General features: G+C 39.2%; 1 protein-coding gene across 5 annotated transcripts in view; it reads left to right on the top strand.

Moving 5' to 3' along the window:
• The window catches only part of CHST9 (carbohydrate sulfotransferase 9), a 243,763-nt gene that overhangs the window by 128,058 nt on the left and 91,396 nt on the right, over positions 1 to 24,309 (top strand). For 3 of the 5 annotated variants that reach the window (XM_060613499.3, XM_060613498.3, XM_060613503.3), the window contains one exon: positions 8,987 to 9,028. The exons of the other annotated variants lie outside the window; for them this stretch is intronic. In XM_060613499.3, coding sequence (XP_060469482.1) covers positions 8,987 to 9,028 — 42 coding nt within the window. The remainder of the gene's footprint in view (positions 1 to 8,986; positions 9,029 to 24,309) is intronic. 5 annotated transcript variants of the gene reach the window in all.

Genomic DNA, 24,309 nt, shown 5'->3' with positions numbered 1-24,309 from the left:
TGAAAATCAGGATCTAGAAGAGATATGTGCACTGCCATGTTCACTATGGCACTATTCACAATAGCCAAGATGTAGCAACAACCTAAATGTCCTTTGAAAGATGAGTGGATAAAGAAAGTGTAGTATATACATCCAATGGAATACTATTCAGCCTTGAAAAAGGAGGAAATTCTGTAATATACGGCAACATGGATGAACCTTGAGGACATTATGCTAAGTGAAGTAAGCCAGACCCAAAAAGACAAATATTGCATGATTCCACTTACATGAGGTATCTAAAATAGTCAAAGTCATAGAGTCAAAGAGTGGAATTATGGTTACCAGGGGCTAGGGGAAGGGGGAAAATAGGGAGTAACTAATCAATGAGCGTAAAAGTCAAGCAAGATGAATATGCTCTGGAGTCCTGCAGTATAACATTGTATGTATAGGCAACAATAATGTATTGTGCATGTAAAAATTTGGTAAGAGGGTAGATCATTGTATCTCCAGATGATATTAAGGTTGAACAATTGTCTTCCAGGCAGGTGAGGTCAGCAGAAGACAAGCCAGAAATGATAGAATCAGATCCCCGTGATGGGGCTGCAAGGAGTGTGCTGGCCATTCAATAACAGAGCTCTTCTGGCTCTGAAATCGGTGAACACTCCCTGCCCCACAGCTGCCTCTTTAGAATAATAGAAGGACCTGGGGTACCCGGGTGGCTTAGTTGGTTGAGCACCTGACTCTTGGTTTTGGCTCAGGTCATGATCTCGCGGTTTTTGAGTTCGAGCCCCAGGTTGGGTTCTGCACTTACAGCATGGAGCCTGCTTGGGTTTCTCTCTCCCTCTCTCTGCTCTTACCTTGCTCATGAGCTCTCTCAAAAATAAATAAATAAACTTAAAAAAAAGAAGAAGACTGGAAGGTCTGTGCCTGGGAGGAACTCAAGATTATTATTATTTTTTTTTTTTTTTACAAATGGATTGAATAAAGCCAGGAGGGGGGAGCTTGTTACAAGTCACCCACCTGCTTTTGGGTGAAGTCTATGAGGATGTTGGAAGCAATTCCTGTAACACTCTGATACTATATTTATGGGACTCTTGTGAAAGGAAATGAAACCAATTTCATGCCTGCCCTCTGTATGCCTCGTGGCCGAATCTACTTCTGGAGAGAGTGGAGTGTAAAGGTTAAGAGTGCAAGCTCTAGTCTCAGACCGCCAGGGCTGGAGTCCCTGCTCTGTCCCTTAGGAGTCGTATGACCTCAGCCTCTCTCAACTTGCTCCCCTTATTTGTCAAGTGGAGATAATAATAGTGTTATCTTATGGAGTTGTAATGAGGATTGAGTGAGATAACGCCCATCAAGCCCTGGGCCTAACATTTAGCTCGTGGTATGTTCGCAATAAATTTTGGCAATCTTTTTATTGCTCTTGACATTACTTCATATTACTTGCCTCTGTCTTTTAGCATCTAGGGTGGAAACGTTAATAACACACCCAGCGGTTTGTTTTTCTGGCATGTAGTGGGAATAAAACAAATATTTGTTGAGACAGTGACAAAGGAAAGAGGAAGGAAGAAAGTGAGTGAGGGAGAGTTTAGCACTGAAAGATCTTCCTTCATTGTCTGACTCATATTTCTGAGACGTGGAAATGTATAGGTGTTTTTTCTTTAATATTTTTTAACGTTTATTTATTTTTGAGAGAGACAGAGACAGGGTTAGGGGCAGAGAGAGAGGGAGACACAGAATCCGAAACAGGCTCCAGGCTCCGAGCCGTCAGCAAGAGCCCAATGCGGGGCTCGAACTCACAGAGCTGTGAGAGCATGACCTGAGCCGAAGTCAGACGCTCAACCGACTGAGCCACCCAGGCGCCCCATAAGGTGTTTTTATTAATGCTATTACCCATTTTTCTGATCTGTGTAACAGGCAGCCAGCATTTTTCACATAGTAGAGGAAAGAACAAGAAGGAAGGGGTGTGTCTCCGTGTGTTTTAAGTGTGACAGACAATTTCAGAGGTTTGCCCTTTGTTTTCAGTGCCATGCCGGATTCCTGTACCTCATAGGTTGCTCCTACGGAGTGTCTCTGTGTGTACTAGTCAGAGGCACAGAGAAGACAGAGACCAAGTGCTTTCCTTTAGTGAGCTTGCATGTGGCAGAGTTAGTCGACACAAAAATATTTATGTAACAATGGAAGCATCCACAGATGGTGTGGTATAAGGGTTAAGCACGTGGACCCTTTGGCCAGACCTCCTGAGTTTGGATCCAGCACTTGGCAACTTTAAACAATTTAACATCATTTTCTTGAAGGGATAGCCATTTGAGATCTCAAACATTTTTGTCAGTGTCTTACAATGTCACAGAAATCTTAATACTTTTCTAATTTGCTTCTTGAAGGAAGCAATACAATATAAATAGGAACACGAATAGGAAAAATGCTACATACACAGGAAAAACAAGGTGACTGCACGATAATGAAAACCTATTTATTTACTTATGTTCGCCCCATTTGCTAGAATCTCAAAGGTGAAATGGACTTTGAGACATTTTGTAGATAAGAGAATTAGGGCCCAGGCAGGCTGGGTTCGTTGGTGTCCCCAGAGACAGCTGTAGGGTCAGACCTACCCCTTTTCAGGGCTGTTGTCCCGTCAGCGGCTGCTGCTTGGGCTAGCTTTCTCAGCACCTCACTGGACATGATTTATACTTTGTACTTTATTTTATAGAAAGCATGCCATAAAGTGCTGGATCCCTTTGCTCAGGGAGCCCGGCATGGGCGCAGGTGCCCTCAGCAGCCAGCAGAGCACAGAGAGGCTCCAGCTAGAATGCAGCTTCGTGAAAAGGAGCACTCAATACACACAATGGCACCGGATCTTGCCCTCTTTCTCTTTTTCATTTGTATTTCCTTTCAGTTAATTTTGTTAACTAACTAAAAATTAGTTAACTCATTTTGTGATCTTTAGAAAATGAAATAAACGAGGGGCGCCTGGGTGGCTCAGTCAGTTAAGCATCTGACTTCGGCTCAGGTCGTGATCTCCCAGTTCCCGAGTTCGAGCCCCGCATCAGGCTCTGTGCAGACAGCTCGGAGCCTGGAGCCTGCTTCAGATTCTGTGTCTCCCTCTCTCTCTGCCCTTCCCCCACTCACACTCTGTCTCTCTTTCTCTGTCTGACAAAAATAAATAAAATGTTAAAAAAAATTTAAACAACAAAAAAAAAGAAAATGAAATAAATGGTTTACTCACATGGTCTTTACATTGGTACCCATGTTAATTAAATAATTAATCTATTATTTATAATAATGCTTCCAAAAGCATATTGAAATGAGATACTGTTTTATTACGAAGGAAGCTTTAAATCTCAACCGCATTTGTAGCCAAGTGATTGCAATAATTATTTTTTGAAACCAGATCGTTTAAAAATGAAAAAGCTATTTTTGAAAGTATATAAAACTACTGTACCATGTATGAACATTTCGCACAATTTAACATAATTTTATTGAAGGGATGCCCATTTGAGATCTTAACCTTTTTTATGAATTCCGTATTATGTCATAGAAATATTAATGCCTTTCTAATTTGCTTCTTGAAGAAAATAATTTGGAAAATGCCAAGGCAAGAAACATGGAAGGCATTTAATATAAACCGAAATCATTAATACTTAATGGAAAAACATAATAATCCTTTCTGAGACATTTTAAAACAGCTACTATAAGATCATCCCTTTTGGGATGCCAGGAGGTTCTTCAAAACTGGTGCTTATCGTCTTACTCAAAGAAGGACTTGATAGAGATAGAACCTGTAAAACCCAAGGATTAGAAGGAAGTGGATGGTGAGGCTCAAATGCCTTCAATGTAATTGCTGTTTGTCATCATAGATTTCTACTAAGCTTGCTCCCCTAGCCCCCCATGGGGCTGTTGGGTCAGAGGTTCTCCTGTGTTGATTATTGTTTGCCAGAGAGGAAGGATGTCCCTTCAGAGTTGCAAAAACTGAAAATAGTTGGTGGTGTCAGTTGACCAAATGTGTTTGCTGAAACCTCTTTTGTTTTGAACCAGTGAGGCCCAAAGTCAAGAAATACCTGGGTGAACTTAATGAAACCACAATGGCAGGGTTCTCGGTTGCCAATTCCTAAGACTATCTTATCACTTTCTGTCTTCTCTCTTCTTTACCGTGCTTTCTTGATGACCACTTGTGAACTATCTCAAGCCCCCTTCCTGACTGGTAGCAGTCAGGCCCCCTACAGCCTTCTCTACCCTAGGGCTCATGGGACAGAAGGAAAGAATACTGGAAGGATGGACTTGGAGGCAGAATTCTGGAGCCACATCCTTGTTCTATCTCTAGTTTTAGAATCTTGGGCAAGATACCTAAACTTATTGTCTCCTTCTCCTTCTCTCTCTCTCTCTCTCTCTCTCTCTCTCTCTCTCTATATATATATATATATATATATATATATCAAAGTAATGCATACACAAAGTATTAAATACAATAGAAGCATTTTTTTTAAGCTAACCCTTTCTTAAATGATTTGCCTAGTGAAGCAATGCTTTCTCTTCCCTAGATGTAACCTACTGATCGATTCTCAAAGCCAGCATAACATAAGAGCGCCACCTATTATCCCTCTAGCTTACCTGTAAACTTTTGACCCCACCTGTGGGGATATATGTGGACCAAGAGCCAGTTGTTGTGTTTGTTCCCAAACCTGCTGTGGTTATTATACTTGTTCATGTAATTATTCAATTCAGTTATAAATTATGTAATCCAATGACATATCAGTGCATTAAAAAAATGGCTATTTCTATAAAAATGCTTTGGAAAGATTCAATACTGTGGAGTTATTAAAAGTAAAATGCTGTGGACTAAGATGTGAAAATATAATCGTAAAATATTCGGAAAAAAATTTAGATCTAAAAGGATTACATGCTGGATGTTATTGTGGTTATTATTAATTTAATAATTGCGCATCCAAGTAACTTTAGAAGAAAATAGGAAAGAAAGGAAGGTTAGACCAAATTAATATTTCAAAAGAAAATATTGGAATAAACTTAAAAATTTTTTTTTACTGTTTATTTATTTTATTCATTTATTTTAATATTTATTTATTTTTGAAGGAGAGAGAGACACAGTGAGCAGGGGAGGAGCAGAGAGAGAGAGGGAGACACAGAATCTGAAGCAGGCTCCAGGCTCTGAGCTGTCAGCACAGAGCCCTACGCGGGGGCTCAAACTCACAAGCTGTGAGATCATGACCTGAGCTGAAGTCAGACACTTAACTGACTGAGCCACCCAGGTGCCTCTGGAATAAACTTTTAAATCCAACAACAGAATATGAGACAGCAAAGGACCTAAACTTCACTTTGATCATTTTTTTAATCAGAATACCAGTATGTAAAATTGACGGTATTGATAATCACATTTCTGAAAAGTTTAGCTGGAAGATGAAAAAAACATTCATTCATGAAATGTAAACCTATTTCAGTTTCAACAACAAATTGCCACATGGTCTTAGGAAACTGTCCAACCTTTTCCTATCTCTGTTATTCTCTCCTAGGTAAGGATGATGATAAACAACATGATTAGTTTCTCACTGTGGCCAGAGGAATTACTTTGAGAGAAGTGCATTGTGGTCTTATTTGTGTTCTCTCACTTGAATGTGAGCTCTGTCTGGCTCAGTGTGCTATTTATGATGCATGGAGCTCTCCAACCCTGAGGAAAAGGATCAGTGAAATGCTATTTTTTTTTAAATTGATTTCCCATCAAAGCTCTAGACCTACTCACTTAGTATGGTGCTTATGCCAAGTTTCAACAGGTGAAAAAAAACGTGCTTTACTACCAAAACCAAAAATGACTCAGAAGACAGTCCTGTTGAGAAGGGAAAGATCCTGTTTCATGAGATTGTCTGTACCACTAAACTAAGCCTTTAATATCGAAATCAATCTTACAACCACAATATAAGAACATGTACACCAGATGTGAGGTTTAACCATATTAATTTTAGGGGCTCTGGTCAAAACCCAGTTGATTTCTGTTATGTGAAACAAGCCTGTATGCTGAGATTTAATTCATTTGCACAGAAATGAATATTCATAGTTATTTAAAATATGGTCATGTAGCGGGGAAGTTAGTCTATGTTGACTGTGTGGACTGAACCCAACATCGTAGGTTACATTAAAAAAAAACAAAAACATAGGAATAGCAATGATTTAGAAGATACAGTCAAAGCCTTTAAGAGCCATACACACCATTACTCTTACTAAGTCGTGAGGGAGGGGGCTTTTCTTAATGAGATAATCCATTAACTGAAAAATAAATGGCATTTACTTTCCATTCTTTTTATCAGAAAAGAGATTTTTACCGGGAAAAGAAATTTTTAAATTTAATTTAGTTCAATGGATATTTATACAGGGCACAAAACTAGATTCAGGAAAGGTGTAAAGAGGAGTAGGACTGGATCCTCCCTGTGTTCAGCAAATTTACTATAACACGTACAAGACATGCGCTTATCTAACTCATATATTTCAGTCTGTGATGTGTAGAGAGCCAAACAGGACCAGCGAGGAGTATCCAATCCCTGAGGAGTATCCAATCCCTGACGGGACTTCATTATTATGCCCTGATGTCAGGTTTCCTGAGACCCTTAGGAAATTGGAGGATGGTAGTTTCCTGGAGCTGGGGAGAGGGGAATTGGCAGTTGGTGTTCGATGGGTATAGAGTTTCCATCATGCAGGATGAACAAGTAAGTTCTAGAGATCAGCTATACTACATTGTGCTTTAGAGTAAACAATACTGTACTGTACATTTTAAAATGTGTTAAGAGGATAGATCTCGTGCTGTCTCTTACCACAATTAATAAAAAAAGGGTAAGAGAAATTGGCAGATGACCTTGCACAGCCTTATATATTTGATTCATCGTGGAGATGGGGAAAAGAGTCCGTCATGTTCACATTTTTTAAGGAAACCATTTGATCATTATAAGCCAGAGAGCTTAAAAGCAATACCTGATGACACCAATGCCTCATGCAATCAATAAGCAACTTACCATAGTATCATAAGAGGTGAAAGAGCAGCCACATTTGACTTTTTGAATAGCCATTTTTCCACATCAATTTAATTTCCTCCCATGGTTGTGTGACAGATTATACAAACAATGAAACTGTGCTGAATAAAATCAGTTTTCTATGGAGGAAGATTTGGGGTTCTCGCCTAAACACTGTTCTTATCACCAAGCCGCAAGTGTGTGATCTTAATCATGCTACTGTTACATGGGTGAACAAGTAAATATAGAGTTGCAATTACATCAGAGTGGGTTGAAGCTGTGGATTATGTATCAAGTTCCAACCCGTGGGGATCAGTTGTACTGTAGGACCTCTAACTTATTGATGAGCTGTGCAGATGACTTACAAATGCCTTCATCCAAAATGCAGAGATCACTAAATCAAGTAGAGTTGATACGTTATACCAGGACACTCATGACAATACAATTCAGAATGCCCTTAGACACATCTTTTAAATCATCCTAGAGGGGAGAATAACATTTAATTGACATAAGTATAAACTGTACATTTTAGCATAAATAAAATTTAGTGAAAAATTGATTAAAAAGGCAAAAGCCAATAGGACCTTTGTCACAATTAGGGTTCTAAAATGAATATTATAAGTGAGTTACACTGATAGCAGATTATGTAAATGGCACAGGATAGCAGAGTTATCCCTATCATTGCTTAGCTTCACCATTCTTAAGTACTTGTTCAAGTTTTTGACAACATACTTTGAAAGGGATATTTTACAGCATACAGAGAACAAAACATTACATATACAAGTATTTAAAATAGGATATGTGTTCACATACAGTTTAGCATGCAATACATTATCTAATATGTAAACATAGTTTAGTATGTAGTAGGTTATAATATATTAAAATTATATATTGCATACCATATGTGTTATAGTATACAGTATATAATATGTATTGTATATTATATATTTATAATGCATTATTTAAGGGAAGAATTATAACTGTAATCTAGAAAGCAGAAACCTAAATAGTCATATTATTACCATCTTGCAGTTCCCTGAAATTGTTCCCCGAATGAGTTGAGGCTCTCCTCTCCCTATAGATGACTAAGCCAGAAGGAATTTGCTATGTTACATTTAGCAACTCCATCTGGTAGAAAGAGGTCCTTCTTGATTATCAGGATGAAAAATCATTGGCTCAGGGAAAGCTCGAAGATTTCTTTCTTAGAGCTCTTTACTACAGAATAAACGAACATTAGTTCTGGATGATTTAATATCCATGGGATCACTTCCCTCAAAGAGCCTTTTTTCTTTCATCCTAGATTTTAGTTCATTTACTCTTCCAAGCTTCACAGATCAAGGTATCCAACAGTGAGCCACAGATACTCCACGCCAGGAGATGTACATGGCATATCTATTCCGAATACCAATTTTATCCAGAGAGATCTGTCCCAAGTAGTCAAAGAATCTAAGCAGAAAATATAATCTTTGTATATAAACAAAGATGTATACAAAGATTCTAAGCAGGAAATATGATTGGATGTTAACACACTGAAACAAAGAATCCAAGGACACAAAGAATGCAGGGAAATTTTCTTCTCTCCAGTGAACATATTCCTCCTCCAAGTACCCCACCAGTCCCCAGTTCTATTTCTCTGATGTGGAGGAAACAGGCACAAGACTCAGTCTTCTCTGTGCAAAGTTTGAAGGCAATGCCCAGTTTCCTGATAAGTGACACTAAGCCTGTCACCTCTTCAGTAGCCCAGAAACACAAGAGTGACATATTCTATTTCATGACCCTTCCTCCCCACACTCCATGATTTTCTTTGCTAGAAATAAAATACTAGAGGCATTGAGGCATCTTTATGTGGAAAGTTTTTAAATATACAGTGTGCCTGGGTGGCTCAGTTGATTGAGCATCCGACTTCGGCACACAGGTCATGATCTCACGGCTTGTGGGTTTGAGCCCTGCATCTGGCTCTGTGGTGACAGCTCAGAATGAATTGCCTTTCTCTTTTCCAGGATGGGAGCCAGTAAATTACCTGCAACCTATACCCAGAATCAGTGAGTAAACTTTCCTTATATTTGAATCTCGGGTAACTATAGATGAGCAGAGCAATGACAAGAATATCTGAAAACCTTATCATGTCTCTTTTAAACACCTGTTCTTAACAGTGATAACTGTCACCAGAAAGCAAAGTCTAGGTGCCATTGTTGGGGTGTATAGTCTTGGAAGGTGGGGTAGAGAAGCGAGTAAACCATGATCCTTGTCCTTGGGGAATTCACAAAGGAAACCAAAGATTTTGAAGATAGATTTCAGTTATATCTAGCTTAATGAATAATTGATGTTCATCTCATTTGAAGAAGTTAACATTTTCCTGTTTTTATTTTTAAAGCATTTAACACTTTCCTGGGACATTGGACTGTATTCCCCAGAAGGGCCTTCCACTGTGAATACAGCAAAACCTCATTAATTCAGCTATTGCTAATATAAGAGAAATAGAGGGAACACCTGTAACTTCTTTAAAGAGAACAATTGTTTTCATGACTTTTGCATATACAATGGTCTTTAGGCAAAAAGATTCAGCTATAAAGTAAGCATCCATGTCATTAAGTAGATGCCTCCTTAGACTTTATGGGCAGGTTATAGTATTGAAAGTAATAAAACCGCATTGCTTACAATAAATTCTGACTTCCATAATTCAGCGTAGGTTCTCCCTTTTCCTCCCTACCTCCCCAAACTCATTATTCCGATCTAATGAAGTTTGCTATTATGTTATATGTGAACATAGAATTTATTAATATAAGAAGATCAATTCCTATTATCTTATTTTTTAAACTTAAAAATAAATTTTAAGTTTTTTGGATGCTTATCTGTAACATTGATCACCTGGATGACAGTAATATATTTACTTTTACAAGAAAAATGATATATCAGTCCCTCTCCTTTTCCATGATTTCATACAGCAAGTCATTTTTTTTTATTTAAAACAATATTTTCACAAAGCAGACAAGACAAATTCCCAGGATAATAGTGGAGATTTAAAATGAGGGGAAAAAACCCTGAAATCAGATCATGCCCTCCTTGGGACATGTTGAAAAATTGGAGTAGTAACTGAATCACTGTTCATCCATCCATTTGTACATCCATGCATTCATCCATTCAACAGTCAAGGGCCGTGCTTATTGCTTCCAGGTATGTAGAGGTAAATAAAGTTCTCTACTTGTCTCTATTGTGCTGACACCCATAAGTTGAAACAGAGGTGAAGACAAATAAGTCATGTGGTAAGGGATGTGTTTTCCTTGTGAGCAAAGTGCTTTGGGAACACAGAGAATTCACCATTAAATCTGACTGGAGTAACTGGGGAAATAGTCATAGCAGGTACAACATTTGAGCTTATTCTTAAAGAAGGAATAGAATTTCTGCAAGTAGAGAAAAGGACAACATTTCAAATCCATGTGAGCAGAAGTATGGAGATAGGGAAGCACATGGAGTGCGCAGAAAAACAGAGCAGACATAATTAGTTGCAGATTGCTGAGGGGTGGGGAGCAGTGTCTGAGATATACAGGGACATTGCTAAGGAAAATGTGCCCTTACTGGGTGATTAGAAACAGCGGTTGGAGCTTAGAGGAAGACTTGAAAGGTGAAGAAATGGAACAGGATAAAGCCACTCGTGAACAACCGAGAGAGCCTTTAAGAACATAGAATAGATAGAACCAGCTTCTCCCTGAGATAGAGGAAGTAAAAAGAAAAAAAAGGATAAATTCCAAGGTGGATATAAAGAAAATCGAGGAAGTTTGTATCTGGGAGCCTCCATGTTTTCTACTCTGCCATTAGATAAGCACTATATAGAATAGGACACAAGTTTGCATCCTAGCTCAGCTGCTGTGAAAGACGTAATGTGGGCAGGTCACATGACCTGTCTATATTTCAGCGTTACCTTCTGTAAAACGGAGGCAAAGGAACACTTAATTCCCAGGCTGGAGAACTACATAAAGTATGCGAAAGCACGTTCTAAACTGTAAAGCACTCTACATCGAGAAGCAGCCTGACATAGTGGCCAGAACACACGCTGAGTGACCTTGCTTAGCACTTGTCTATATCGCGGGGGTAACAATATGTAGCTTTTATGGGTTACTGAGATTATTAAACATAAGGTTTGTACAGCCTATGCACATAAAGGCGCTCTATCAATGGGAGCGGCTAGATGGCTATCATCTGAATCGGAGCTTGTCTCCTGGGAAAGAGAAGGAAACTTTCCCACAGAAAATGAAGACAAGAAGGGGACATATAAAAATGTTGGTAGGGGGTGCCTGGGTGGCTCAGCCGGGTAAGTGTCCAACTTCGGCTCAGGTCATGCTCTCGCAGTTTGTGAGTTTGAGCCCCGCGCCGGGCTCTGTGCTGACAGCTCAGAGCCTGGAGCTTGCCTCGGGTTCTGTCTCCTGTCTCTGCCCCTCCCACACTCATGCTCTGTCTCTCTGTGTCTCTCAATAATAAATAAACATTTAAAAAACTTAAAAAAAATGTTTAGGAGGAATTAAAAGCTCATTCTGAAAACAGGCACACATAGTCATGCCTATGAGCTCCCGACCAGCCAGAATGGATGACCTGGTGGGCTGGAGTTGGGGAGGGTCCAGGTAGGTACTATGCTATTGAGGGAACCACTGAAAATGTTGGTCAGTGCAGATCCCAGAAGCTTGCAGGCCTGCTTCTCCAAGACCTGTGCTCCAGCCTCAACACTGAGTTAGCACAGTGCTGCCTTTTCTGTTCAGAGTCAGCAGCCTGTGATCCTAAGGCTCTTGTCATTATCAGGTAACTAGTGAGTTGCCTAACTTGCCCAAGGTCCAATGCTCCCCTTTCCGCTAAGCTCCCACCATGGGGCTACTGCTCAGAGATCCCCCAGCCCCTGCCTGCTCCCCCTCCCTTCTCACCTCCCACCCTTGGCTTTCAGTCTCCCCCAGCCTCCCTTTCCACTTGAGATTTATTTCTTCCCTAGCATATAAGGCAGTGAAAACCTTTTCCACAACTCTGGAATAAAAAACCTGGAGTTTGACCCAAGTAAAAAGGAGCCAGACTGCATGCCCTCGGTCCCTCACGCCATCAGCACTCATTTGAGACCTCAGTACAGAGCTCACTGGTTCCAACGGGCAGGGCCACGCTTCCTCTCCCACACTTGGAAGTGGGTTATCTCACCGGCCACTAGGATAATGTCCGGCGTCCTCCTGAAATGTTTAGTGAGCCTTGGGGACCCCAGGAGAGAGCTGCCAAAATCTATCATGATAGCTACTAAACTTACCTCAGAGGGAGATTTGAATTGCTAGAGCGTGTCCTCAATTTGCCAAATGGCAGTAATAAAGAAAATATAGGCTGTATTGTGCACATTATTGACTCCTATTTTAATTAATGTAAGACACATTCCTCATTTGGGAACATGGTTGATTCATTCACTTGGTAATTATTCATTAAGGATATACTAAATTCAAGGCACTACTATCCGAGATCTTTAAAGATAACGAATACAAGCATTTTCCATGGATAACATTTGAAACATAAGGAAAATCCTGTCAAATTCAGACAAAACTCCAGGTTTCTGTGAATGTACAACTGCAAAGACTCGTTAGGGACTGGGAAACCCCAGAGCTTTTTCTTCTCTTTTCTCAGGCTTGGTTCTCAGCGTCCACTCTTCTGTGAATGCCAACAGAAAATCACCTCTAAGTATCTTGCTTCCTGAACACTCCTTTCAGGCAGCTGTGGTAACCTATGGACGTGTAGATTATTACAGAACATACTACATCCTCACTCCCCGCACGTCCTTCCCTACGTGTCAGGAGCCATGCTAAAGTGCAGCCCGTCTCTGCCTTCCCCAGAGAAGGGAGCACCAGGCAATGCTTCTGCTGACTCAGTGTCAAACTGGGTATTCTCCCACCATACCACAAACATACATCAGCCCTTTCTTTCCTGAATGTGCTTTAATTGCCTGGGGGCCTCTACAGCCACCATTTCATTCCTGCCTGGTTTGTCTGCAGTCTTCATTCTAGATCTGCTAGAGGAAGCAACTCAACCCTCATTAAAAACAGACACAGACATTATCTCTCCATTTCATTTCTTTAACCCCACGTAAACCTCTGTTTCCTTTTGTAATCAGTATGTCTTCCGTTACTAGGTTCTGTGTGTATTTTCCTCTTTACCGCTCATCTCTACCCTTTATGTATCTCTGAGTATAGTAAACCTTGGAAGACATTGTTTGGCTTATTTGCCCCCGAGTTGGAAGAACACAAGACTCCTGTCAGTTTCATGGCAAACTCAAACTTAGGAGTGCATGTGCAGCAGCATTTCATTTACATATTTTTCTCATTGTTCTTTAAAAATCCTTTGCTGCATAGTGCAATGATGTTCACCATGAGACAATCCCGTGAATCCCTGCAAGCGAGAATACAGTCCAGATTGCACCATCACAGACTTGGGGACCTTGATAGAATGTTCAAGGCAGAGTCTAAAACTTGAATCTTCTTACTCTGGATCCTATACTCCCTTCAGCCTCCATTTATAGATCCTGGGGAGAAAAATGCATTCCTTCTCTTTCATGAGTGGAAGTAATTCAAAATCATTGCTTAGGGTCATTGAACTGAGAAATGTTCCTTGGATTTTCATGAAGAAAATCTTCAGGCAGGGTTTATGTCTGAGCAAAAAGATACACACATTTGAGGGTAATACCTTTTAACATATTGATAGTATACTCTCTACCGGAGCAGAGGGGCCACCTTTGTGGAAAAGCTGCTGTGGTGTGTGATTTTAAAGGAAGAGTAGTCGTGGTCTTCGTAGTGCCTGGTCATCACTGAGGCACCCCTGAAGAGAGTCAATCCACAAAAGCCGTGCTCACGCCTCGATTTTTGCATTTTGTGGATGCTTTCTCCTAGACACAGTTCCCAGAAGGGACTATTGTTTATGCGTTCTCCGTGTCCTTGTGCTCACTCAGCTCCAAGGAGAGGAAGCACATCTCCTACTCGTGAGCACTCCAGATTGCAGAGATGTGGCTTCTGTCCTAGTGGGGACTCCAGCCCCACACTGGGCATGGCTCGGGGCATTTTCTGGAGCACACAGTGCTGGTTCCTCTGCACTTAGCTTCGCTGGGGAATGAGGAGAACTGAGAAGAGGTAGTATGGTGTTAGAATCAAGGTTGGATTATTATTAAGGTTAGAGCGTGAAGGGGATAGTTACCCACATTGTCAGTGCCCCTAGCTGGAGGCCCTGCCTTTGTGCACACCCAGGGACACGCTTCCCATCATCAGCCAGAACATTCCTGTCTGTAAACCCAGGATTACAGAAGCTGGTCGGAAGGGATAGTTACGGACTTTTCTACAGCTTTCCTGAGCTTATGTGAGAATTAAGCCTTACAAATCTTATAAGAATTGATGAACATGGTGATATTTTTAAAAATGCAGCGTAAACCTTCAGATTCATGGCCTAACCATCTCAACTGAAAAGCCCTTATGCTTCAGGATTAAAAAAAAAAAAAAAGTGTCTATGCCAGCCTTACCCACTCTCAGACAGACTCTAGTATTCAAAGAGCTTGCAAATTCTGCACAAACTGACACTGTTATTCCCACATCTCTAAAAATAAACGGTGGAGTTGTTGGGGGTCTTTTTTTTTGGTAGGAGAAAGGCTGTACGTTATTGTTCTTGTATGGAAATAATTAACAAAGAAAAAGTGGCATCCCACAGTTAATTTAGTCGTTCTTTTAAATATTTTCCTGGTACCTGAATTACACGAACATAGTATTTTAATAAGCTGATCTGCAAGTGTTTTTTTTTTCCCCTTCTCATTGAGGTGCAAAGTAATCTAGAGGGTCAAGGTTTCCAATCTTTTTCTCTTGCATTAAAATGATCCGTCATTTCCTTTGTGGCTACACCCAAAAGTCAATTTTTGGTCTGGTTAAAGTGCCCTGTAGAATAATTCAGTGGTTAGGAAGATGAAATTCTTCCCAAAGTGTAACTACTCCACTTGCTGGTGTACTGAAGCAATGACATTCATCTTTGAACCGATCCTGATTCAGAGCAGGGGTTTTTTGTAGTTGTTTTTCAGCGTTTTCTTTCCCTTTGAGCAATGTTTTTTATCTTTATGTTTTGAACGTCATAAGAAATAGAGGCTTAATTTAATGAAATGGGATAAATTAATGTTTACATCACACCTTGTAAACCAAGTATATTAAATTCAGTAGAACAAGAATTCTTAAAATACTTCTCATGGCTAGAAAGTAGAGAAATATTCTGAATGACTTAACATTAGAGATTTGCTTAATAATAGAGCCCATCAATTTTTTGAATTGAGGTACACTTTCTATACAATAAAATGAACAAATCTTAAAATTTCAATCCAATGAGTTTTGACAATTGTTTACACCCTGTATAATGGTCAGAATAAGATATTAAATCTCATACCCTAAAGATTTGCCTCATGGCCCTCTCGAGTCAATTCCAATCCAAGACCCCACCATCTCCCTCTCACCCTCTCATCTCCTGTGTACTCTCCAAGCAACTACTTTCTTATTTCTATCACCGTAGGTTAGTTGGGCCCATTCTTAGACGCATCTGAAAGGAATCGGACAACATACGCTTTGTAAATGCTCCCTTCACTTACCCTAACATTTCTGAGATTGTTAACATGCATCGGTACTTCATTCCTCTTTTTTAAAATTCTCAATGTTTGTTATTGAGAGGCAGAGAGAGACAGAGCATGAGAATGGGAGGGGTAGAGAGAGGGGGAGACACAGAATCTGAGGCAGGCTCCAGTCTCTGAGCTGTCAGCACAGAGCCCAACGCGGGGCTCGAACTCAGAAACTGCGAGATCATGACCTGAGCCGAAGTTGGACGCTTAACCGCCTGAGCCACCTAGGCGCCCCAGTACTTCATTCCTTTTTTATTATTGAGTAATATTCCATTGGATGACTGAACTACAAATTATTTATTTATCATCCTCTGTTTGACAGTTGAGTTGCTTCTAGTTTGGGATAATTATGAATAAGATTGCTTTGGAAGTTCTACTACAAATCTGTTGGCAAATGTCTGTTTTCATTCCGGTTGCATAAAGACCAAGGAGTAGAATTGCTAGATCATAAGGTAAATGTTTAACTTTGTAAGTAAATATCACTTCCCCAGCAATGTTGAAAGTTCCAGCTGCTCTTTATCGTCACCAATAGCCAGTATGAAATGGTATCTCTAGTGACTTTAATTTACATACCATTGATGGCTAATGATGTTGATCATCTTTTTTTTTTTAATTTTTTTAACTTTTATTTATTTTTGAGAGACAGAGACAGAGCATGAATGGGGGAGGAGCAGAGAGACAGGGAGACACAAAATCCAAAGCTGGCTCCAGGCTCTGAGCTGGCAGCACAGAGCCCGACGCGGGGCTCAAACTCACAAGCTGTGAGATCATGACCTGAGCCGAAGTCGGACGCTCAACTGACTGAGCCACCCAGGTGCCCCTATGCTGATCATCTTTTTATGTACTTTGAACCTTTGTATCTTCTTTGGTGATCTGTCTGTTCAAGTTTTTTCTCATTTTTGCCCAATCACTTGTCTGTTGTTGATGGCAGTTCTTCATATATTCTGGATATACATCGTTTGTTAGATACATGTATTGTAAATAGTTTCCCAGTTTGTGGTTTACCTGTTTATTTTATTTAAAGTGCCTTTTGGGGAACCTGGCTGGCTGAGTCGGTACAGCATGAGACTCTTGATCTCAGGGTTGTAAGTTCAAGCCCCACATTGGATGTAAACATCACTTGAAAAAATAAAATCTTTAAAAAACATAAATTGGGGCACCTGGGTGGCTCAGTCAGTTAAGCGTCCAACTTCAGCTCAGGTCATGATCTCACAGTTCATGAGTTCAAGCCCCACGTCGGGCTCTGTGCTGACAGCTCAGAGCCTGGAGCCTGCTTCCGATTCTGTGTCTCCCTCTCTCTGCCCCTTCCCCACTGATGCTCTGTCTTTCTCTCTTTCTCAAAAATAAACAAACATTTAAAAAATTTTTCTAAAAACATAAATTACCTTTTGTGAACTTAAATTTTAATTTGACAAAGAAAAATAAACTTTTTTCATCTATGGTTAATGCTTTTTAGTGTCCTAAGAAACCTTTATTTACCCTGAAGTTGGGAAGATATTCTGGCTATGACTCAAAAAGTGGTGATAGCAGCTTTTTAAATTGAGAAGAATAATAAGGACAGTTTGCAGGCAGATAAAGAGGCATGTTTATAATGACTGAAACACAGGGCTGTCTCTGCACTTTTATAAGTTTGTGATTACTTGTTAATTTTCAAGTGTCTCCTTGATTTATCCTCTCTTTCTGAGAAACGGAAAGTAAATTTGGGTGTTTCGTGAATTGTCAAGATTGAAGTACTAGGAAAGAAAGCTCAATGTGAAGTTTGAATGCCCTATGTATGATAATGACTTTAGATAATGATCTTTATAGTGGAAGTGATTTTATAGCATTATTCACTGTCCTTGAGCAATGACTTCAATTCCAGGGAGCCAGACCATGCTATTTCTATTTTGTAGCCTCATCTCTGCAGCAATAGGATGAGAGCAAATTATCAGACTGTCCTAATAATATCATTTGTTGGATCCGTTGATTTAAATGCAGTTTTTAATATCTTAAATATACAGGCAATATATATGTGTAAAATTCTCTTCACCTTTACTAAGGTGATGCTCTAGCATCACCTAGAGCTAAGGAAAGCTCTGATAATATTTTATTCCTTTGATTAATATTTATTGATCCATACTGGTGCTAGGCACTGGTTATGCCATGGTGAGCAAACAGACCAGGTACTGACCTCTAGGGACTTACTATCTAAATGAGAGGAGTCAGTCAAGCAGACAAAGGTATCATTTAGATTTTGTTAGATGCTCTGCAGGATATTACAGAACACTATGAAAGAGAGTAACAGGGATGATGTCTTTTAGGGATGCCTGCCTTAGCAGGTGACGTCTAATCAGAGACTTGGGCTGAGAGGGCCATATAACAGATGGAGAAGAGCAGTCGGTGCCGAAGCAGCACAGGCGAAAGCCTTAAACTGTTAAGAGCTGGTGTGATCCAGATGAGGGTCGTAGGGGGTAGTGAGCAGAGGAGAGAGATGACGTAAGGTGAGGTAGGGGAGAAAGCAAGATCACCGAAGGGTTTTATTCACTATGGTCAAGAGTTAAGTTGACGAAGACTGTCCTACTTTTCAGAACACATTTCTCACAAAATACGTACAGGGTGCTTATAGCTAGAATAAGGGATATTAATTAATATTTTGTCTTAGAGTCCCTGAAGAGTAGTTCATATTTATTTATAAGTCATGACTGATAGCACATGTCCTGGGATGACTGGAGCCACTCACTGGTGTTCACTGAACAGAATTGTCAAGACAAGAGTTCCATGGAAGTGTGAAGCAGAGGGGGGTTGCTAACCACGCGGGTTTGGATTTAGAAGCCACCTGTAGGACATGAGGTCCCAGTGCATGAACATACTGAAGAAGTAAGAAGAAGGCCAGGAGTCAGATGGTTGGGTTGAGGCAAAGCCTTGAAATAATGTCTAGGATTTAGGATGAGACCATGTGAGGGACAGCAGACCTCATGTACACCAACAATTTATAGATTATTCTCAGGCAGGTGATGTGGACTGAACGGAGAGAAACCAGAAGCAGGAAATTCCACTAAAAAGAGTTTGAAAGAGTTTGTGTAAATTATGAAGGGGGATAAAGAACAGGAAGACATGAAACCAAGAATCATTGTACAGAAATCTCTACCAATTGGTCAGGTATTTTTTTCAGGTTTGCTGACCTCCTTTGCTGACAATCAATTTTCAAGACCATCCAAGTCTGTTAGGGAATAAGAGCCCCTACATGACTCTCTCTGTGATTCAAAGTTATTTCCAGCCATTAGGAAGTATGGACAAAATATGCTAGTGTGTATCCTTTCACACAGAGTCTTCAAGAGAGGCAAGGGTGTGGCTGGAAGCTGTCACCACAGCTCTAGGCAAGCAGATGAATGAGCTGGGTGCAGGATCAATGTCAGAATCCTCTCCCTGCCTCTGTGCCCCCATCAGTAGCCATGTGCCCCATCATTAGCCTTTCCTCTTCTCAGATAAGCAATCCTCTGGCCCTCTCCCAAGGGTGCACAGTGCCTGCATAGACATACAAACAACTCCCTCTCTGGTGATCATATAAACTTGGGAAAATAAAAACCATGTCTCCCCATACTGAAGAGACTGGAACCCTTTGAAAGAAAGGTATCAGAATGACTAAAAACAAATAAAAAGCTCAGGATGGTGAGCTTGCAGAAGAGCCAGAATGCAATGGTTACAAAAATGTTTTTCAGGAAAGTCAAAGACTTTCAGTACCTTTTTGTTGTTGCTGTTGTTGAGTGTTGGGGTCTAGTTGGATATCTGCAAATGACAACAAAGCACACGAGTTTTGGCAGAAGCTCACACGGACGCAAATATTCAAGAACAGTGCATTTCATCGGCGGGAGACAAATGACTGGATGTAAAGATAAAACAATAAGGGATGAAGGACAGAGTCCTTGGTGACACACACAGTGGGAATTGATGGAGAATTTTTTTTTTCATGGAAAAAAGGAAGATATATTTAAATGGTGAAAACTTAAAAAAGCAAGAAAGAAGAGGATCACAGAAATAAAGGTGAAGAGAATGTCTACAATGTGCTGTTAATCATGTTGATTATGATTGGGAAATCCAAGAGATTTAAAATAGGACAAAATTCCCCTGGTGTTTATAATGTGTTTGCAGAAAATATTTTTTTAATATGAAATTTATTGTCAAATTGGTTTCCATACAACACCCAGGTATTGAGGAGGACACCTGTTGGGATGAGCACTGGGTGTTGTATAGAAAATATTTTTCAATTAATCACAGTTCAATTCAATTTTTTTTCCAGAAATGGGCTGCATTTCTTACATAAATCCTCTAGATCGTGATTCACCGTTTTGGAAATCTAGAAGTTAGTCTATGGATGAGGTTGGTGGTTTTGTAATAGAGTAGTTTGAGGGTTCTTTTGTAATACTAAGTAGGTTTTTGTTGAATTGGTTGCAAAAACATTAGTTTCAACAGATCTATGATTCTTTAGGTTTTCCATTCATTGTATTAGATATTTTTTTCATACCTCCTAAGGCTAAAGTTAGCTAGTTGATGTCACTGTGGAATTGGAACAGGGGAACATAGAACTAATTTCCTTATTTGACTTTTAAATCAGTTTTTTGTGTGCGTTAACTACAATTGAAATGTTTCGATTATGAATAATGCCAGGATGAACGGGTACACTCCATTGACTTTAATGAAATGCACATGTTCTTGCCGGCTTGTGAATGATGGCCTGGTAGCAGAGTGCTTGAATCCTACTATTTAATATTGGCTGCACTCACATATTGTATTTATGATACTACTTAACCACAGTCATACTTTTTTAAATTTTACGTACACAGGTGAGCTTAAAATTTTGTTTCATCAACTTTTCCAAGAGAATGACATTACCAAAGGTGTGCTCATAAAAGCAAGAGTCAACAACCAATTTATTAAATTCATATTAGCTGACATCTACTACATGGCTATTATTTGAAAGGCACCGTGCCAGGAGATTAATTTTCAAAGAATAAACAAATCAACTAGGTAATTAAAACTTTAAAATTCAATCTTTAGTCTTCAGTGCTAGTGACTATAATAAAATGTATATAATGAGTTAAATATTAAACAACACTTGCTGCTAATATATACAAAAAAAAGAGGAGCAACCAGGGAGATTCTGAATAATGATATTAATTGCACAGAGCCTTGAGTAAAATTCTGCTAATTGTTTTTAAACAGAGTCTTTTCTTGAGTTCTATCTTTAGTGATTGTTAGAAGAGTGAAATATGCTCAGATTCTTATAAGTGTATTTAAATTTCATGTCATATATCCACAATTGGAAGCTAAAGCTACGATTTTCTTGTGTGACTATTATTTATTACTTTTTAAAATTCTGATATAGTTAACATACAATGTCATACCAGATAGTGATTCAACAGTTCTATGCATTACCCAGTGCTCATCACAAGTGGAGTCCTCAATCCCCATCACGTATTTCGCCCACTCCCCCACCCTCCGCCCTCCTGGTAACCATCAGCTTACTCTTAAGAGTCTGTTTCTTGGCCTCTCTCTCTCTCTCGCTCTCACTCTCCTTTGCTTATTTTTGTTTGTTTTTTAAATTCCACATATTAGTGAAGCCATATGATATTTGTTTTTCTCTGGCTGACATATTTGACTTAGCATAATACTCTCTAGCTCTATCCACGTTGTTGCAAATGGCAAAATTTTATTCTTCTTTATGGCTGAATAATATTCCTATATATATATATATATATATATATATATATATATATATATATACCACATCTTCTTTATCCATTCATCTATCAATGGACACTTGGACTGCTTCCTTACTTTGGCTACTGTGAATAATGCTGCAGTAAACATAGGAGTGCATGTATTCCTTTTAGTTGGTGTTTTTGTGTTGGGGGGGGGGGGGGCGCAAATACCCGGTAGTGCAATTACTGGATTGTAAGGTGGTTCTATTTTTAACTTTCTGAGCAACCTCCTTAGTGTTTTCTGCATCAGCACCAGTTTGCATTCCCACCAGCAGTGCATAAATGTTCCTTTTTCTCCACATCCTCACCAGCACCAGTTGATTTTTGTGTTTTTGATTTTAGCCATTCTGACAGGGGTGAGGTGATAGCACACTGTAGTTTTTATTTGCATTTCCCCAGTGATGAGTGATGTTGAGCATCTTTTCATGTGTCTTTTGGCCATCTGGATGTCTTTGGAGAAATGTCTGTTCATGTCTTCTGCCCATTTTTTAATTGGATTATTTGATTTTGGTGGCGTTGAGTTGTATATGTTCTTTTTTTTCAAGTTTATTTATTTTGAAAGAAAGAGAGAGAGAGAGAGAGAGAGAGAGAGAGAGCATTAAAGCGGGAGAGGGGCAGAGAGAGAGGGAGAGAGAGAATCCCAAGCAGGCTCCTCGCTGTCAGTGTAGAGCCCAACACAGGACCTGATCGCACAAACCATGAGATCATGACCTGAGCTGAAATCCAGAGTTGGACACCTAACTAACTGAGCCACCCAGGTGCCACCGTGTATGTTCTTTATACATTTTACATTCTAACCCTTTATCAATATGTCACTTGCAAATATCTTCTCCCATTCAGTAGGTTGTCTCTTAGTTTTGTTAATTGTTTCCTTTGCTGTGCAGAAGCTTTTTATTTTGATGCAGTCCCAATAGTTTATTTTTGCTTTTATCTCCATTGCCTCAGGACACATATCTAGAAAAATGTTGCTACAGCCGATATCCCAGACATTACTGCCTATTCTCTTTTCTAGGATTTTTGTGGTTTCAGGTCTCACACATTTAGATCTTTCATCCATTTTGGATTTATTTTTCTGTATGGTGTAAGAAAGTGTTCCAGTTTCTTTTTCTTTGCATGTAGCTGTCCAGTTTTTCCAACAACATTTGTTGAAGAGATTATCTTTTTCCCATTGGATATTATTTCCTGCTTTGTTGAAGATTAATTGACCATATAATCGTAGGTTTGTTTCTGAGTTTTCTATTCTGTTCCATTGACCTATGTGTCTATTTTTGTGCCAGTACCATGCTGTTTTGATCACTACAGCTTTGTAATATAACTTGAAGTCTGGAATTGTGATACCTCCAACTTTGTTTTTCTTTTTCAAAACTGCTTGGGCTACTTAGAGTCTTTTGTGGTTCCATATGAATTTTAGGATTGTCCATTCTAGTTCTGTGAAAAATTCTATTGGTATTTTGATAAGGATCCATTAAATGTGTAGATTGTTTTGGGTAGTTTAGATATGTTAATAATATTTGTTCTCCCAATCCATGAGCATGGAATGTCTTTCCATTTCTTTGTGTCATCTTCAATTTCTTTCATCGGCATTTTATAGTTTTCAGAGTACAGGCATTTCACCTTTTTGGTTAGGTTTATTCCTAGGAATTTTATTATGTTGGTGCAATTGTAAATGAGATTGTTTTCTCTCTCTGCTGCCTCATTATTAGGGTATAGAAATGCAACAGATTTATGTACCCGTTTTGTATCCTGTGGCTTTACTGAATTCATTTATCAGTTCAAACAGTTTTTTTGGTGGAATCTTTAGGGTTTTCTATATATAGTATCATGTCATCTGCAAATAGTGAGAGTTTTACTCCTTCCTCACCAGTTTGGATGCCTTTCATTTATTTTTGTTGTCTGATCACTGTGGTTAGGACTTCCAGTACTATGTTGAATAAAAGTGGTGAGAGTAGACATTTTTGTCTTGTTCCTGACCTTAGGGGAAAGTTCTGTTTTTCCCCATTGAGTATGACGTTTGCATTGGGTTTTTTATATATGGCCTTTATTATGTTGAGCTGTGCTCCCTCTCAACCTACTTTGTTGAGGGCTTTTATCATGAATAGATGTTGTACTTTGTCAAATACTTTTTCTGCATCTATTGAAATGATCGTATGGTTTTTATCCTTTCTCTTATGATGTATAACGTTGAGTGATTTGTGAATATTGAACCACCCTTGCATCCTAGGAATAAATCCCATTTGATGGTGGTGAGTGATTTTTTTTTCAATGTATTGTTGGATTTGGTTTGCTAGTATTTTGTTGAGGATTTTTGCACATATGTTCATTAGAGATACGAGCCTGTAGTTCTTTCTTGTGTGTGTGTGTGTGTGTGTGTGTGTGTGTGTGTGTGTCTTTTTCTGATTTTGGTATCAGGGTAATACTGGCTTCATAGAACGAATTTAAGAGTTTTTCTTCTTCTTCTTCTTCTTCTTCTTCTTCTTCTTCTTCTTCTTCTTCTTCTCCTCCTCCTCCTCCTCCTCCTCCTCCTCCTCCTCCTCCTTCTTCTTCTCCTAGTTTTTGGAATAGTTTGAGAATAGATATTAACTCTTCTTTGTTTCATAAGAGTTTTTTGATTCCTTATTCAGTCTCCTTGCTGATAATCAGTATGTTCAAATTTTCTATTTCTTCCTGTTTCAGTTTTAGTAGACTATATGTTTCTAGGAATTTAACCATTTCTTCTTGGTTGTCCAATTTGTTAGTATATAGTTTTTCATAATATTCTCTTACAGTTATTTGTATTTCTGTGGTGTTGGTTATTATTTCTCTGCTTTCATTTATACTTTTGTTTATTTGAGTCCATTCTTTTTTTAATGAGTCTGGCTAGAGGTTTATCAATTTTGTTAATCTTTTCAAAAACTCAGTTTCTGCTTTCATTGATCTGTTCTATTGTTTTTTTAGTTTCTAT

This window comes from Panthera onca, chromosome D3 (genome assembly GCF_046562875.1).
Source record: "Panthera onca isolate mPanOnc1 chromosome D3, mPanOnc1 haplotype 2, whole genome shotgun sequence".
Classification (NCBI taxonomy): domain Eukaryota; kingdom Metazoa; phylum Chordata; class Mammalia; order Carnivora; family Felidae; genus Panthera; species Panthera onca.
This window is presented reverse-complemented; position numbering and strand designations above follow the sequence as displayed.